Below are 18,428 nucleotides of genomic sequence, written 5' to 3' on the forward strand. Positions count from 1 at the left end.
AGGGTCCCATGGTCCAGAATCTATTTTAGAACACTCTCTAAGGACAAGCATACTAGTGAAAAATAACCTTTGCAGCATAATCATATCAAAGACATGTAATATCTGCTTGCTTAATTTATTCCTATTTAGAGAGAACTAGCTCAAAAGCCACCATTAAGGAATGTGTGCCAACAGTCCCCTCCAGAAGGGAGACTGAGACAGGAGGATCATGCCATTTGAGCCCAAGAACTCAAGGCAGCCTGGGCAGTACTAAGACCTTGTGTCAGAAACTAAAGGTATTTTTAAAAGCAGAAAATGCAGGAAAGAGAACCCCGCTCATGTCCCAGATTCCACAAACCCTGTCCAATCCCTTTGGTTCCCACTGGTCCTGCTCTGATCTGATATTCTGTAATAGAAACTATTTCTCGGAGCAGTCCGCCATACTACAGCAGACCCAAAGGCCCATATGCTAAATAAAGGTTTGTTCTCCAGCCCGTGGCGTTCCAGGAAGGTGACGGAAACTTTAAAACACAAGGCCTACTGGAAGGGAAGTTAAGTCACTGAGCGCGCCCTGGAGGGGACAGTAAGACACCAGGCCTTTCCGTTGTTTCCTAGATGTCTCTGCCTCACCACAGATCCAAAATCAACAGAGCCAACCACAATGAAAACATTGAGCCAGAATAAGCCATTCCCCCTTATAAACTGTGTTTCTTTCTCAAGTGCCCTGTCACAGCAATAGGAAGTTGTTAATGGACACCCTAGGCGATCGTGGCTCCCGCTGAAGTCCAAGGTGACTGTCAACATAAGGCGATGTTCACTCATGGTCCACAGCAGTTTCTCTGCAGCCTGGCCACACACAGCAGAGGCACCTAGCATGCTCTCAAAAATACCAAGCCCAGCCTGCATCCTAAAGCAAGATGATAAAATCACTTAGCAAAAGAAAATCTGAAGGAGCCAGTTTCTGTAAAGTTTCTCAAAGGATCTTAACATAGTTCTGGGAACTAGTGTCACAACAGCTTCTCAAGACATCCTCTCCTGGAGGGCATCTTACCTCAGACAGTTATGGAGTCTGTGTTTAGAGGTATTAACTCAGAACTCACTATGTTTCTCATAGCCACCAGAAACAGCTATCACACTGTGGTACAGGCCTTCCGAGCTCATGTGTGTTTAAGTGTGACAGATCGCTCTGATGTTACTACTTTGTTTATGTCGAAGTCTCACTCTTGTCTCCTCTGTAAAAATCACTATCCTGTCTCAACTCCTAGCACGTAAAAGAGTAGATGTCTGTTCTTCAATTAGTCACATCCCTACCCTACCCTGGCATCCCGCTCAAGAAAGACAAGGGAAAGGATTTATCATTTGTGATATCTTGCCTCCATCCACTCCCATTTTCCCTGTCCTAGATGCTTACACACTACCATCTGCATCCATGTCAAGTAATTTCTAAGACCTAACAGCAATGAAGAGTGGAACCAGTCAAAACACATTCATCAGTGGCATATTTACATTTCAAAAGGAATTTCTAAAGGTAAAGAATCTATTTCTCAAAATCAGAATCTAGAGACTAAACAAGAAGGCAGCTCCTGCCAGGCAGTGGTGGCGCACCCCTTTAATCCCAGTACTCGTGAGGCGAGCCAGGCAGATCTCTGTGAGTTCCACCCAACTGTAGCTTGGTGACCTGCGAGTGTGAATGGGGGTCCTCACGGCAGCACAGGAGGCTACCCAAGGAAGAAAAGCACTCCCTCCCAGCAACTGTTGAGTGCTGAGAAGGCTAAGTACCCTCAGCTGTCCCTCCCCCGAGCAACTGTTCAATTCCTGTAAATCCTGGGGTATGAGAAGCTTATAACCCTCTGTGACTTACCCTTGTAACTAACTATAAATCCTCCAGGGGGCAGGGCCTTGTGGGAAAGTGGGTGGGCACAACTCTGTTCTTCTCTCCTGCAGGTAACCACAGCGAGTGATTCAAGAGAGCATGATGTCACCACTGCCGCCACCACTGTGCAGTGCTTCCTACGGCCAGGCGAGTACTCTACCCACGGAGCCACACTGTACATTCTGGGGGGAAACAAAACTTCTTCAAACTCTTTATTCAGGAGAATACTAACACAGGCCTTTGCCCGCCAGAGGTAAAGTGCCCTGGCATACGTCAGTATCAGGCTGCCCGTGCCCTGTGTGTCCCCTAGACCATTACTTTGAAATCTTGTTTTGGTTAAAGGCAAACAGCAGCCCTTTTTGGTGATGGACAGACGGTGTAGACACTAATTCGGACCATCTGAGAATGACTGTCCTTCCTGCGACTCTTAGCAACTATTAGTCACCGGCCTACTGCTGTGAAAAGACACCAGACAGGGCAGCACTTAGAAAGGACAGCACTAACTGAGGGCTTGCTTACAGTTTCAGGTGAGGCCATTATGGCCACAGTCAAAGCACAGTGGCACACAGGCGGCCGTGGCCCGCAGCTGAGAGCTTTACATCCTGACCCACAGGCGGAAGGAAGAGACCGGGCCTGGCATGGGATTCTGAAACCTCGAAGCCCACCTGAAGTGACACACTTCCTCCAACAGGTCACACCTCCCAATCCTTCCAATCCTTTCAAACAGTTCCACTCCCTGGTGACTAAAGCTTTCAAACATGTGAACTTACGGGGGCCATTCTTATTCAAAGCACCACAGCAGCTTAAAACATTTTTGATTCCCTAAAATAATCACTGCAGATATTACAACGCCGTGGCTTTATACAAAATAACACCCCAGTCCAGGTATGTGAAGCACTCTGGCCCTCAAGCTTCTGGAATGCTTCAGTTACTGATGTGTGCCAGCCCCGCCTGTTTTTATGACGTGCTGGGGACTGTGAATGCTATGGCAAGTAGTCTTCCAACTGGAGGTCATCTCTAGCACCCATGGACTCCATGTTATTCTAACTTTTCTTCCTACTATAAACTCAGAGCTTATGTGACTTATTAAAAAGTCAGCCAGCGCCCTTCATTGCTGTTGGCTCTCCCACCCCTTCCAGGTCACGTGCCAGGTCGCGTGCTCACCGATGCCTGCACTGGCTCCCATGGGGTGCCCACTCCATCTCCACTCCCCCCATCTGTCCTCACCTCAGGCACTGAACTCAGATGTTCCCACTCAAAGTGACTCTCAGTCTTAAGGTTTGAACTTAATTTCAAAGTCACAAAAAGTCAAAATTCTTTTACAAATTTACTTCTGTTTTCTAAACACAAAAGCACTTTTTAAAATTCTTTTTTGTTTTACAAGGATGCAGATAAATCAGACCTGTCACTCAGACAGACACTGCCAAAAGGCACTCAGTCGTGTTACAGCAAACAAAACCTTGTTAGCCGTGGTTACAGGGTACATCCGGGTTCCTCAAGTGTGAACGACCGGTCACCAACAGGCTCATCTGCACAGCCTCACAAGCTTTCAGACACACCGATGAAGACAACTGTCGACTTTAAAGGAGCCAGAGTTTACAGAAGAGCTGTCTGCCGCTCTCCATCTCTACTCCCCAATCCTTACATCAGATACTATGCAGCACACTCCACAAAGCCCGACACAGGGATTCTCAGACACTGTCATATGATTCCAGGAGAAAATCGGGTTCCTCCACTTCACACTCCTGTGAGGACTGTCAAACAGGTCCAAAGCAGTCGGGCCAAGTGACCACGGACTAAAACCATAAGCCAAAATAAACTTTTCCTCACTAAAAGTTGCCTTTGGAGGTGGAGAACTGACTTAGTAGATTGTTCAGGGGGACAGCCCTGATTTGGAATCCCCCAGTACCCTTGTCAAAAGGCAGGTGTGGCCCACGTGCCTAGACTCCCAGGACTATGAGGAGCAGGGACAGATCACTAGGGCATGCTGGTTGTCAGCCTAGTTCAAGGGTCAATGAGACCTGACTTAAGGGAGCGGGGCAGAGTGGCCTATCAGGATACCTAATGTCCTCCTCACCAAAGACCCTGCTCCCACTCCTCTTCATCCACCCGCACAGCTCTCCTCACCATCACCAAGAACCTGCTCCCACAGGGCTGGAGAGATGGCTCAGTGGTTAAGAGCAATGGCTGCTCTTCCAAGGGACCTGGGTTCAATTTCCAGCACCTGCATGGCAGCTCACACCCGTCTGTAACCTCAATTCCAGGGGACCCGACACCCTCACCCAGACACGTGTGCCGACAGAACACCAATGCACATAAAATAAAAATAAATCATTTAAAAAAGAACTGCTCCCACACAGCTCCCCCACCATCACCAAGGACCCTGCTCCCACTCCTGCTTAGCCACCTCATACTCCCCAAAGTTTCTGTCTTACTAACGAAATGTCACCTGAACTCTGAAGCAGGGCCTTGGCTGCTCTTCCTCGGCCTCTGTGACCATCCAGACTCACCCACGTTCATCTGCTCTTTCCTCCATTCCCTTGAAGTACTTCCTTCTACTGGAGCTTGAATGCAAAATGTCCCCCATAGGGTTATGCGTTTGAATACTTGGTCCCAAACTTATGACAGCATTTGAGAAGGCTGTGGCACCTTAAAAGAGCCTTGCTGGCCGGGCAGTGGTGGCGCACGCCTTTAATCCCAGCACTCGGGAGGCAGAGGCAGGCGGATCTCTGTGAGTTCGAGGCCAGCCTGGGCTACCAAGTGAGTTCCAGTAAAGGCTCCAAAGCTACACAGAGAAACCCTGTCTCAGAAAACCAAAAAAAAAAAAAAAAAAAAAAAGAGCCTTGCTGAAGAAGTAAGTCACAGGGATAAGCCCTGAAAGCTGAGAGTCCAGCCCACTTCCTCCCCGTTGTTTCCCAAGTGTGGACATAATGTGAGCAGCCAGGCTCCTGCTCCCACCACAGGCCTTCTCCTGCTGCCATGTCGTCCTCACCCGGATGACTGTGTCCCTCTGGAACTGGGGCCACACAAACCCTTTCTCCCATAAGTTGCCTCTGTCGGTATTTTATCATAGCAATAAGACAGTAACCACAACACTCGAGCCCGGGCTCTCAGGGTCTGCCCTGAGCCAATGCTGCCTCGCTCCCAGATCCCTCCGAAGGTACACAGCATCACTTCCTGTCTCCATGCAATAGTGTTAGCCCTGTTCTCTCTTCCTGAAACACACGACCATACAATAAGCCAACTGAACACGTCCCCAGACTCCTTCCTGCCAAGCCTGTTCCTCTAGCTGAACTTCGCAGTGGCCAGCACTCACCTCCTACAGCAAGGAACTGAGTGAGACCTCACCTCGCCTTGACCCCCACACCCAGACCAGCTCTAAACTGGGACTTTCCTCCTGCCACTCACTGGTCCGGGTGGAAGACCTCCAGCCCAAGTGTTCAGTCCTTGGTGTCACAGTCAGAGGAGTAACCTGCTGGTGGTGCCAATGCTCTGCCCTTAGGATGAACTTCTCACCTCCTTCACATGCCCCACAGAGACGCCCTGCCCTGTCTGCAGCATCACGGCTCCCACCAGCAGGCAGCCTGATGGCGCTGGCCTCTCGGCCACAGCCTCCCTTCACTTGGAGAATTCCTTCTCCCGCTCAGCAGAACCCCCTAACTCTCCTTTGGTCTTACAGTTACTCCAGGATGAGTGGCCCTTGTTCATGCCTGGGACCAGAAGTGTTTCAGGGACTTGAGATTTGGGTTGGAACCCAACTCTAAACACCAATCCCATTGCAGGTGTGCAAAAAGCAATTTGACACAGTTTTTTAGTAATTTTGTGCATGAAACAAAGTTTCATGGTATAGAATTTTCCACCTGTGGCATCTTGTCAGCACTCAAAATATTTCGGGATCTGGAGTGTTTCCGATTAGGAAGCTCAGTGGAAATGTCAATGCTGTCTTCTCTCAGGCCCTGAAACCAGTCAGTGGCATTAACTATGGTAGAGCATTCTACACTTCACCAGAAATGAAGTCGCCTTTTTAATTAATTCATTTTCCCATCACTGGAACTCTAAGCTGTGTGCAGAGTCTCCTCCTCCAGCAAGGAGAGCATGTTAGCAGGGCCTCAGTCATGCCAGGCGACCTCTCCTTTACAGACACACATATGGTTATTATGTCATGAGTATAAACAGGCTTTTAAACTTTTTCTACTAGCAAACCCATACTAAGTTTACTGCTTTTCCCAAAAGTCAAAGAAGGAAAACTAAAATGTTGCAAGGATTAAATCGGTTCGGTATATTACCCAGAGGAAAACCAGGCAACTCAACTCGCCTTAGGCCACACAGTGAGTAAAGTTGACTTTATCAGTGACCTAACACCTCTGCTGCCTTTGACCCAAATCTGACAGCACAAAGCAGGGGTCACCTGTCCCAGTGACAGAGGTACTATCTGTCAGATCTCAAATAAGTACACGAACCTGTCGGTGCACTCCATTCCCAAGCACTTTATCCTCAAATCTTTCAAGGTTTTTTTTTTTTCCTCTTCTGATAGATGAGATTATAGAATGGCTGCCAGATATGCCGTGGGCAGCGACCATAGACTCTGATTAGGTAAAACCAGAAGGCACTTAGCCGTCCGTACCAGGGCTTCAGTATATGACCTTACCTGAGAAGAAGGACTGTAGATTTCAACACACTATTTCAGATCGGGTTCCCATTTAATCAGCGAGAGGCCTGTATTCAGCTCTAAACCTTAAAATATTGTTAGCTTGAAAGAAAAAAGCAAGGGCCAGAGAGATGGCTCAGCAGTTAAGAGCACCAGCTGCTCTTCCAGAGGACCCGGGTTCAATTCCCAGCACCCACATGGCAGCTCACACCTGTCTGTAACTCCAGTCCCAGGGGATCTGGCACCTCACACAGACACACACATGGGCAAAACATCAATGCACATAAAATAAATAAACCCCCAAAAAAGAAAGGAAGGGAGGGAGGGGGAGGAGGGGGAGGGGAGGGAGGGAGGGAGGGGAGGGGAGGGGAGGGAAGGGAGAGGAAGGGGAAGGGAAAGAAGCCGGTATCCCAGGCTGGCCTCGAACTCACAGAGACCCGCCTGCCTCTGCCTCCCGAGTGCTGGGACTAAAGGCGTGCGCCACCACCGCCGCCGCCACCACCACCTGACTCTCTTCCTTTATCTTAACTGCTAGCTCTACTGCTCACCCAAAGGAATTCAGGACAGAGTTGTTTGTTTCTTGAGACATGGATTCACTATGTTGCTCTGGCCTGGAACTCATAGTATAGACTATGCTGGCCTCTTCATCAAAGTGATTCCCCTGTCTCTGCCACCCAAGAGCTGGGATTAAAGGCCTGCTCCACCACACTTGGTTTTTTATAAAGATTATAAGCAGTTCTATTTTTTTTTTTTTTAATGGATGATGTGAGTGTTAAATACTACCACCCAGCCGGTTCAGAAGCCCTCTGTAGCTGAGGTAACCAGGAGGCTAAGGGGGGGGACGGGGACGACCAGTTGAGTCCAGAAATTTGGAGTCAATGTAAACTAAAATATAGGGACTACCTCCTTTTAAAAATAACAAAATAACACTGGAAAGGCAAAGGCGGGTGGATCTCTAAGAGTTTGAGGTCAGCCTGGTCTACACATTGAGCTCCAGGCCAGCAAAGGAAACAGAGTGAAACTGTCTCAAAAAAGTGTGTGTGTGTGTGTGTGTGTGTGTGTGTGTGTGTGTGTGTGTGTGAATAGAAAATCACCCAGAGTTGTGACTAATAAAGAAACCTTAGGCACTGAGGGCTTAAACAACTTGCCCAACATCATCCAGCTACTATGTGATGCCAACTTTTCAGAGTGAAAAGCACTCAGCTGTCTAGAAACCACACAGAGGCGGCATGCGGGCTGAGGAGCACTGCTCGGGCTAATGGAGTCCCTCCAGCCACACACCTCACCACCACTGGCTCCACGGCAGCACTGCCTCAGCACCCAAGGGCAGAGGCGCCTGTGGCTGAGCAAATCAACGTGTGAGGGGAAATCACACTCAGCGATGAAACATAAAGTGGCACAGGCTTAACATCTTCCTCGGGAAACAGGGAAGAAATTCTCGTTGGACCGGGGAGGCAACCCAGCTGGGTCAGAGGCAGGTGACATGGAGTGCTCTCTGCCCGCACAAGTTGAGCATCGGAATTTTCTGTCTGGTTGTTTAGGAAGGGTGTCAATGCAGAAGCAGTCCTCTGGCCAATCTAGGAGGAATGTTTCCATATTTGGAAAACCAAGTAAACTAGGCCATAGTTCTGTCAGCTGAGAGGGGACACAGCTCCAGGCAGCTACCTCCTGCAGCATGAGGAGTTTCCCTGATCTTTCAGTGGCCTTGACTCATGACTTTAACACAGAAAAGAATTTCAGGACGACAGTTTATGAAGCAGGAGTGGGATTTAATAGAACTATTTTAATGTAGAGCCAAGCTTTAAGAGCACTCAGGGAGAGAAAGTTACACCTAAAAGCAAGGCCATGGGGTTCTCCAAAAGAATTGCAGAAAACAAGATGTGCCCAATGGAAGATACAGGTTGGGGGAAGGGCAATTAATTAGCTCTCTTAGCATTAGCCACGTGTCTGTACCACTCTGGTGGCTCTCAGGGTCCATCTCAAAAGGAGAACCCTTTTTCCTCCTGTTCCTCTCATGATAAATGAGGTAAAGCAGGCATGTCTTCAAGCAGAAGCCACTAAGGCCACAAAAGGGCTTTGGTAGCATCCTCACCTGCAGGTTCACAGCTGAGAAGGGACAAAGTCCCTGGTGCTACATGCAATTCTTGCTTCACTGCTGGCAAGAGACTCGTGCTGGATTGCAGGTGAGGGGTTCCTTTGCCTTCTCGTGTCTCCACCATTTTCCTGTCTTTCTATCTGGGTTCTGTTTACACTTGATCTCCAGTTTATCACGAGACACCAAACAATCCTGCCTCACACTCATGAGCCTTGAAGCCAAGTTGTTCATGTACGTGGTGTGTAGAAACACAGTTATCATTTTCCCTTTACATTCTAACACTGCTAGTCCAATCTCAGTTGAACAGAAAAGGCTCTCGAGGTTCTTATTGCTGATTCAGGCCAGTCAGTCATTTCTTAAGGGTCCTGAAATGTGCACTGGCTTTCTCTGATTATAGCACTGAGCTAGTAACACAAAATACTAAAAACACAATTTAGCACTACAGCTGTACCTAGTACTGCTTACCCAGCACTCCCAAGGCCCAGGGTTTGAGCCTTAGCACCTCAAAAAGTCTTAAGAGATTCATGGATTCATAATTATAGATCATTTTCAAAGGTAGTCATTTCAATTTATCACAATCAAGGTTTTGTAATGAATATTCTCAAGGTATGCTTATGGTTTCACTACCAAAATAAAAGCCTGGGGCTGGGGTGTGCAAATATAAAGGACAGATATAAGGTGCAAAAAACAACTGCATGAATGTCACTCATTTCAAAACAGCTGAACAAAATGCAACAAAACTATGTATCACTAAGTCTAAATCTCTCAAATACAATGTGGTGGGGGAGTATATATATAAAACCATTATATAAAGTCTAAAAGCATGCAGAAATTGCTATGTCAAGCTATTAAATGTCTAGTAAGTAGCTGGGCATGATGGCCCACATGTTTATTCCCAGCACTCAGGAGGAGAGGCAAGAGGATTTCTGTGAGTTCAAGGCCAGCCTGGACTACAGACCAATCAGGACTGCATAGAGCCCCTGTCTGAAAACAAACAAAAGCCTAGCAACAGTGAGAACAGGGATGGATAGTTCCTGCTTTTCAGGGAGAATGAGAGAAGCAAACAGCTTTTGTTTCTTTGAAGCTGGGCAATACATGATAGTAATTATACAGTTCTTGTCTTTTTCTATTTCTGGAATATTTTGAATGAATATTTTAAACTTTTATTCCCAGTGCTGGGGATAAAGCCCAGGATCTCATTCATATCAGGCAGCACTCTGCCAGTAAGCCACATCCTTGGGCCTATTTTGACGGTGGCGCACGCCTTTAACCCCAGCACTAGGGAGGCAGAGGCAGGCGGATCTCTCGGAGTTTCAGGCCAGTCTGGTCTACAGCGTGAGTTCCAGGACAGCAAGTGTTACATAAGAAAAAGACTCTGTCAAGAAGGAAGGAGGAGGAGGAGGAGAAGAAGAAATTAGAAGAGAAGAAGGGAGGAAAAAAAGGCGAAAGGTGCAGATAAAGACAGAGAAGAACGGAGTTTGATAAAGAATGTTAAGTGGAAGTTTGTGCCTTGTACTGGATCTTAAACTAAAATAATTTCTGAATATCTATACTTATAAATTGTCAATTTTATTTATAACAATGACCACAATGGTCACAGTTCAAATTTTACACCATTGTCACTGTACTGAGTTAATAAGAATATTCTATAGATCATCAAATGTACACGTTCAGATAACCAGGATTTATCACTCTAACAGCCCTGCCGACCACAGTACACCCTTATTCTGGGATGGCTTGTTACTGTGGTTACCAGCTGGGGAATCGGACAAACCCAGGTAAGCATTCCAACGCCACCAAACTGTCATTTGGACATTGCATTAAACCTCTTGAGCTGTTTCCTAATCTACAGAGCAGGAAAACAACACACCAGGGAGAAAGTCTTAACATATGACAGCAATGAGATTAGCATCTAGTAAAGCAGGTAGTCTAAAGTTAGCAATTACCACACACATTTTAAATAGGAAATGTTTAACTTCTTGCATTTTTACATGTGTGTGTGTTGTCTTCATGTATAGACGTGTATCATGTGCATGCCTGGTGTGCATACAGGTCAGAAGAGGGTGTTGGATCCCTTGGAACTGGAGTTCAGATGGTGATACACCATGAGGTTGCTGGGAATCAAACCTGTGTCCTCTGCAAGAGTGACATGCACTCGACAACCCTGAGCCATCTCAGGCCCAGAATAACTTAATGCACATTTAAATAAGCCTGTCTCTGAGGTTTAACTTTTAAGGACAACATTCAAGACACTTCTGCTCAGAATGATCTGCAAAGCTCAACACTATCCTCTGGAATTGGAAATAAAGCCAATTTGACCAGTTGCCTTTAAAAAGTATTTCTAAAAAATCAAAGGCAAAGTCAGAGGACACTGAATGCCAGAGGACAAAGTATTCACATTGAAATTTCTAACAACAGACATGACAAGAGGCACCACTACCCCATGTGGTCAGATGTAGTTTATCTGTGCAATGCCACATCTACTCAACACTCATTCAAAACACGATTTACAATGACTTAGGGCACACCTGGTGAAGGACACTGCCTTACAGCTCGTGGGACAATCCCTCTCCCAGAGGTCTCTGGCTCTCTTTCCTAACTGTGAACTTATTATAGCAAATACAGCCGTTAATGCGTTATGGTTTTCCAGCATGACTGACAACCACTTAAGAACATCTCAGGGATGTTAAGTGTCTAAAATTTCTGGTCACTGGGGCCACCATTTCAACCTTGAGCAACTGGATGACACCCTTATCTGGCTGCTTGCATGTGCATGGTCCACTAGCGTGCTAACAGCCTTTGTGACATCTTGTACTTGACATTCACATCCCTGTGAATCAGGGCTCCCCAAGGTATCAGTGAGTTTTACTTTTAATTTCTTTTCTAAAACTTCTCAGCATTGTCAGAATGTGGCTCCTTCCAGACTCTGACGATTCTGTGCTTGTTCACTAGTGATGACTTAGGCAAGCGCACCGTTTAGGAGCAGCAAGTACCAAGAGGTTAGGTAATTGGCCTGTAAGCCACAACTGCCTCTGTACCCCCAGACAAAGGCCTTATAGGTGATATGTCATAATCACCACCTTCACATATATCAACTCAGTCCAAGCAGTCAGCTAATGGAGTATGTCCTATAAACTCCAGTTTACAACTCACTCCTGCCTCCTGAGTGCTGGGACTAAAAGCCCTGCATCACCACACCTGGCTCATCAAAGATTAAACACAAAACGTAAAGCGCCCTCTCTATCATAGCCCAAAAGCCCTAAGAACTTAGAAAAAGTCGGCAAAGAGCCAGCTGTGGCGGTGTACACCTAGAAATCCCAGCAAGGTCTCAGACAGAAAGAAAAGGGTCCTAAGTTAGAGGCCAGCGGGGCTATGCATCTTGATCGTGTCTCACAAAAACAAACAAAAGGTTCCCAGGAGATGGGAAGGATGGGAGGCTGGTTGACTGATGGATCACAAAGACCCAAAGACATCAGCTCACTGAACGGAAACCATTCTACACCTGATTCCGATTCGGAACCCACTCTAAATGGAATCAAGGAGCACCTGGGGTGAGAAAAGCATTTGAAGCCGGTCAAGCAGAGGGATCCACGGGAAGTTCTTCAGGACAAAAGCAAGCACATACTTTTTTCTATTCAGGAAAAAACTAAACTTTTGTGAGCTTTTACAAATATTTTATTTTCTATACTGTTCTAATTTCCACTCATCAGCACAAATCTACACTACCAGCTCCAACAAAGCAAGCAAGAGAACATCAATCCAAACTGTCTTAATGTGATTTAACAAACAATCAGATGTCGCCTCAGGCTCATGGTGACATCACGAATGCAGATATAATTAGTTCATTGCTGGCAGACACACCACAACCCAGAGCGAAGATCTTCTTCTGTGAACCCTGTGTCTCTAGCAGGCTGCTGTGAGATGTTCTGTATGTTAAATGTGTTGCTCTGATTGGTTAATAAATAAAACACTGATTGGCCAGTAGCCAGACAGGAAGTATAGGTGGGACAAGGAGAGAGGAAAATTCTGGGAAGTGGAAGGCTGAGGCAGGGAGACACTGCCAGCTGCCGCCAAGATGAGAAGCAACATGTTAAGATACCGGTAAGCCATGAGCCACGTAACAACTTACAGATTAATAGAAATGGCTTAATTTAAGCTATAAGAACAGTTAGCAAGAAGCCTGCCACGGCCATACAGTTTGTAAGCAATATAAGTCTCTGTGTGTTTATTTTATAAGTGGGCTGTGAGACTGACAGGGCTTGTCGGGGGCTGGAGACAAGCTCTCCAGCTACAACAGGCTTCCCATCAGTCTGCTTTACCAGAATCAGAATCTTCATTCTTTTCTAGGATTGGCCTAAAACCTGCTAAGTAGCCAAGGGTGATCAAGAACTTTTGATCCCCCTACCTATACCTTTTGAGAATAGGTGTTACATAGGGATTACAGCCTATGCCACGCATGGTTTATGAGTCTTTGGGATTAAACTCCAGCCCTTGGGATCCTCAATGTTAAAACAGTTTGCCAGACCAGAAAATGGATTTACCCAAACTGGACTGGAGTCCGCCCACCTATGTCCTTATGGCACAGTTAGGACTGAGCTAGAAGCAGTTACATCAATCAGAAATACCCCTAAGTACCTCTCCCTGAGTTACTGGAACAAAATCTGGATCAGTGGAAGCGGAAAGTCTCTCCAGCATCAACAAGAGCGTCTGCAAAGCTCTTCTGCCCATTTAGACCCTTCCATGCTGTCGCTGTCAGTCTGCACTGACCGCTGATACAAAAAGGTAAACTCAAGTTCACCGAGAACCGAAATTCTTTCCAGCCTTCTAAATCTTGATATGATGTGTAAAGGCAACTTAAGAAATTTCCCCCTAAGAACATCTCTGAGCCAGGACACAGGAAGAAAGGGGTCTTTCTGTGTCTGCCTAATGAAACACTAAATCATCACAAAGGCCTAGAAATATCAAAACCTAGTTTAGGCAGACCCGATCTAGACCCGGCTCAAAATGAGCAAAGACCCTTTGGTCCACACTCATATGTGATGGGGGCAGAGAGGGGCCATTCTGAGGCCTTTGAGTCACACAAAACCAGACAATCCAAGTTTATTGCAGAGTACCTCATATACCAAGGAGTGGTTAACATGGTTAGGATTGTCTGTTGACACTTTTCCTACAGGTTAGGCACACCAGAATGTGAAAGTTATGCACATGAAATTGGCTATGTATCTGTATGAATCACAAGCACCTAAAACTAGCCATGGCCTGAAAAACTCACAACCATTTAACCCGCACTGAAAGAGGACTCGGCTTTCTACGAAAGGGAGGAAAGACAAAAGCAAGAACTTAAAAGCCATTGGAACAAAGAGTCCATTGAAGTGAGTGAGTGGATGATCTCCCAATCTCCCACAGAAATCGCTGGCTCTCTGGCGCTCCACCCAAGCCAACCACCCCACCCCATTCGACGTCCAAACTCATCCCACACACTTCCAATACACTGCCTCTAGCCCATCTCTCTTGACTAGTGTCAAGCTTCAGTCTTCTCCAAGGGAGCACGCCCATTCCCCACATCCATCGTCTGAAACTGACCTTCCCGTTCCTGGCAGTCTGCTCTCACATGAAATCTCCCTCCAGCCAAACTGGTCACCTCATTCTTCCCAGCACTGCAAGTGTTCCGGTTCCTTCTCAGTTGTTTCCAATCTGACAAGGTCCTCTTCCTTATATAAAACACCAGGGAGTTCTCAAATTTCCAGCACTCTTTCCCTGCTCTCCTCTGGACAAATCTGTCCTGTCAAAGTTGGGATACCTACCATCACTTAACCTTTTTATCCCACTTAATCTTACTCCCTTTGGCTTCTTTTTTATTTTTAATATTTGCATTTATTATTTATATTTGTATTATGTATTTATTACTTGTATTATGTGTGTGTGTCTGTATGGGAGTATGTTCATGCAAATCCAGGTGCCACAGAGGCCAGAGGTGTCAGATCCCCCTGGGGCTGGAGTTACAGGTGGTTGTGAGGGCCCAGATAAGGGTGCTAGGAATCCAACACTGATCCTCTGGAAGAGCAGCATGTGCTCACCCAGCTCTCCAGTCCCTCCACAGTTGTTGTTGTTATTGTTGCTGTTTTGTTTAATTTATTCATTTACTTTTATTTTATGTGCATTGGTGTTTTGTCTGCATGCATGTCTGGGTGAGGGTGTCGGAAGCCCTGGGACTGGAGTTGCAGACAGCTGTGAGGCCATGTGGGTGCTGGGAATTGAACCTGAGTCCTCCGGAAGAGCAGTCAATGCTCTTAACCATTGAGCCACCTCTCCAGCCCCCAGTTTAGTTTTTTAAAACAAGCTCTCACTGTGTAACCCAAGGTGGCCTCAAACTTGCAATCCTGCTGCATCAGCCTCCAGACTACAAGGACTGCAGGAGTGCCCCTCCACAGCCCAGGCCTGACTCTCACTGCTTCTTATCCAGTCACGGCGTCAGACTGTAGGCACTCACTCCCCACCACCACTGAACGGAGCTCACAGCAGGCCTGCAGACCCCACAGGCTTCCACCTTCTTTAAACACTGATGGAAGAATTCAAAGACATTTCAAGACATTCAATTGACAAGTAGGGGTGTCTTGCAGGACAATGAAGAACAGAAATCATTTAAACACACAGTCCAAAGAGGAGCACAAGAGGCCTTGTTCTGCAAACCAAGTTATAAAACACCAGGAAATAGAAGCAATTTGGTGATCTGGCCAGCTTGATTAATGTTCTTTCTGGAGATGATTCCCCTAATGTCCTTTCTTCAATCTCTAGAATCCAAAGTTAAAGACAACTGGTTAAGTGACCTCATCAGCCGGGTCCCAAATGCCGGGAACCAGGCAGCAGGGAAGCATGGCAAGCACGGCATGCCCCGCCCAGCCGAGCCAGACCCCACAGAAGAACTGACCCAGGTCCCTTGTTCAAGCTCCACCCTCTTACTCTCTGCTACATCTAGAAGACAACTTTTAACTGGTCAGGTGGGAAAAGGCCAGGGTCCTCCCAACTTGCCAAAAGGGCATACGCTGAAGCTTTTATTGTTGTGGGAAGGACTGTAAAGTTAAGGATGAGGATAGAAAAGATACTGTCTAGCTCTTCTCTTAAATGGGATTACTCATTTTGTGTTATCTTTAACCATAAACACAAGGACTGTGACACCTAATCACAAATTCCAGAAACTACCTTCTGAAGAGGAAGGCTAACAGCCCCTACATCCCCACCCTACCCCTTACACTGGCTGCCTCAGGAACATGCACCGTCACAGAAATAGCTTCCTACCCACGGCCAAACCGACTTCCCCATCTGCCCTTCTCCTCATCCCCCTAGCTTCAGGGGAAATTCTAGCCAACAAAACAGGCTGGAGACCGCTTAAAGCTAGGTACCCAGAGCACACATAAACATGGAAAGGGAGAGCCAACTCCACAGAGTTGTCCTCTGCCCTCCCCTGGTGCACACAAAGAGAAGGTTTACAGATGTCCCCACCTAGTGATGCTCCTTAAGCACAGAAATGCTAACACACATACTTCACAGCCCACTGATGCCCCACACACCTCTCACTGATGGCCATCCCTCCTCCTGTTTCCCACCAAGCACAAAGACTCAGAGCCAAAGGCTTGCACAGCCAGCCACCCAGCAAATGACCCACTCACCATAAGTGATGCCCAATCTCAACTTTACAACACCAAAGAACCAATGGAACCCTGGAAATGGTCCAGAGATGTTGAGTGACTTGCTTCCCAAATTACAGGGATGGCTCCACTAAATTCTTCCCATTAAAAAATATTTCAACTCATTCATTAAGTGAGTATGAACTGGGCCAGGCATTTGGACGGGTAGATGAGAAGAACTGCTCAGTATATTTTATTCTTCCCGGATGCAAGACGGTGGGATGAGACTGTACCTGGGTTATTTTTCCAGAGGTGATGTTTACAAACACATGGAATAAACTCCCAGGGATGGCAATTACTAAACCAGGGAACCTAACAAAGACCTACCCAAGAGTCTGGGTACCGCCCCTGTGCTTGGCTCCTGAGCAGTCAGGTCTTTCTAAGGGGGAAAAGGGGTGCTCACAATAACTCAAGGAAGGGACTCGGGGTCCCAGAGTGGCCTGGATGCCAGCACCTGGACCTGGAGAACTTCGCCCCACTTTAGAGCACTACAACTGTTTCTGCACGAACTTCAACTCCTGACTCATTACAGCTCCAATACACATCTCTTTCTGTCGTCTTCAGACGTGGCTTGAGCGTTTGTTTGTTTATCTGTCTGTTTAATACGGGATCGGACCGAGGTGGGAGGCATCAAGTCTGAAAAGAGTAGAATTCCCTACTCACAGGCGCTGCAGGCCAGAACCTGGGGGCGGTCCGCCCTCTGACCCTTTCAGACCCCAATCTTTGAACCCGCCTCAGCACAGGGCAGGAGGAATGTGCACAAGGCAGCACAATGTCGGGCAGACTTTCTGGTTCAGCACATGAGGGACCTAGGTCAAGACTGTCGCGGAAGGCAGAAAGGGGACACATAAAAGATACTTAATCAATTAAACACACACACACACACATGCTTAAGGGACTTTTGAAGAACTCAACTACAGGCAGGGTCTCAAACAATCTCCAAGAAAAGTTCCTTGGAAAGGTTACAAGACAAAACTGTCGAACTGATGTCTCTGTTTGGCCGAAGCCTGGGAACAGCGTTAGGGCGCAGTAAAACCCGACTCTGGAGCCGAGTCTCGATTCGGTCCGGCCGGCGCCGAGGCGAGCTCCGCTGGGCCAGGCGGGATCCCCGGGGCGGCTGCCACGCACCGCTCCCAGCTCCCGCGCCCAAGAGGGGCCGGGGCGGGCCGGGGGACGCGCCCGAAGCACCCGCAAGAGGAATGTCCTGGAGCCTGTCCCCTAAAGAATCTATTCCTCCAGCCCTGTTTAGGGCACAGAGCCATCCCACTCGGGAGGGAAGACGCTCCTCCCGCCTTCCTCGCCATGCCGCAGCCCAAACGCGAGCGAGCCCCGCTTACTTTTGGTGGCAGCGATAAGGTTCTTCCCGTCTTTGATGAGCTCTTTGATGAACTTATTGGTCCTCTCGAGCTCCGCTTCGTGTGCGCGGATCCTCTCCCGGAACCACGGGCTGTCGAGGTAGCAGTCGCTGAACTCCAGGGGCTGCAGCCCCATGACTGCGGCGGTGCGCGCCGGCGAGCAGGCCTACTGGGCTCCGAGACGGCGGCCAGGTGCGGGCCGAGGGAGCTAGCAGGGCTGAGAGCTCCGCCAGCGCAGCCCCGGCATATCCCGCCAAACCCAGCTACCCGGGCGAGCGCAGAGCCAGGCTCCCCAATCCCGGCAGCCCCCGGCTGCAGAGCCCGCCGCCCCGCCCAGCCCCGCCCCGCCTCGGGCGTGCCCGCCACGCCCCCGCCCCCGCCCCTGCTCGACCTCCCCGGCGCCTTCGGCTCTCCTCCCTGCCCTTCCCCGGCCGCCTCTTCCTTCTCTTCCCCGCACGCAGTCGCCCCTCCTCTTCCTTCCGAGGCATCTGCGGTGGAGAACGGAGTCCGCGCCCTCCACCCTCGGGCGCCTGCGCCTCCCTCCTCTCGGCTCGCGCACTCCAGGTGACTCAGGCGGATCCCGAAGTGGGCGCCCGACCGAACGGGAAGGAGTCTTCGTAATAGCAGGCCTCGGTCCCCGCGGTCAGACGACTTATCTCGGGGCGGGCGGAAATGATTGACTCATTATCTGTGTACCCAGGGAAGGGCGCCGCGCTGTGCAGGGGCTCGCACGCCGGGAGCTCGCCCTCCTGGTCCGCTCGGTCGCCTGCATGGGAGTGATTACCATTCCCAC

The 18,428-nt window shown here is 48.3% G+C and overlaps 1 protein-coding gene across 1 annotated transcript in view; it reads right to left on the reverse strand.

Annotated features, from left to right (window-relative positions):
• Arhgap10 (Rho GTPase activating protein 10) overlaps positions 1-17,956 on the reverse strand; it is a 95,718-nt gene extending 77,762 nt beyond the window's left edge. The window contains exon 1 of the mRNA XM_037206151.1: positions 17,618-17,956. Coding sequence (XP_037062046.1) covers positions 17,618-17,771 — 154 coding nt within the window. The 5' untranslated portion in view covers positions 17,772-17,956. The remainder of the gene's footprint in view (positions 1-17,617) is intronic.
• Positions 17,957-18,428: the final 472 nt, after the last annotated feature.

The sequence above is a fragment of the Peromyscus leucopus genome, chromosome 5, assembly GCF_004664715.2.
Source record: "Peromyscus leucopus breed LL Stock chromosome 5, UCI_PerLeu_2.1, whole genome shotgun sequence".
NCBI classification, from domain to species: domain Eukaryota; kingdom Metazoa; phylum Chordata; class Mammalia; order Rodentia; family Cricetidae; genus Peromyscus; species Peromyscus leucopus.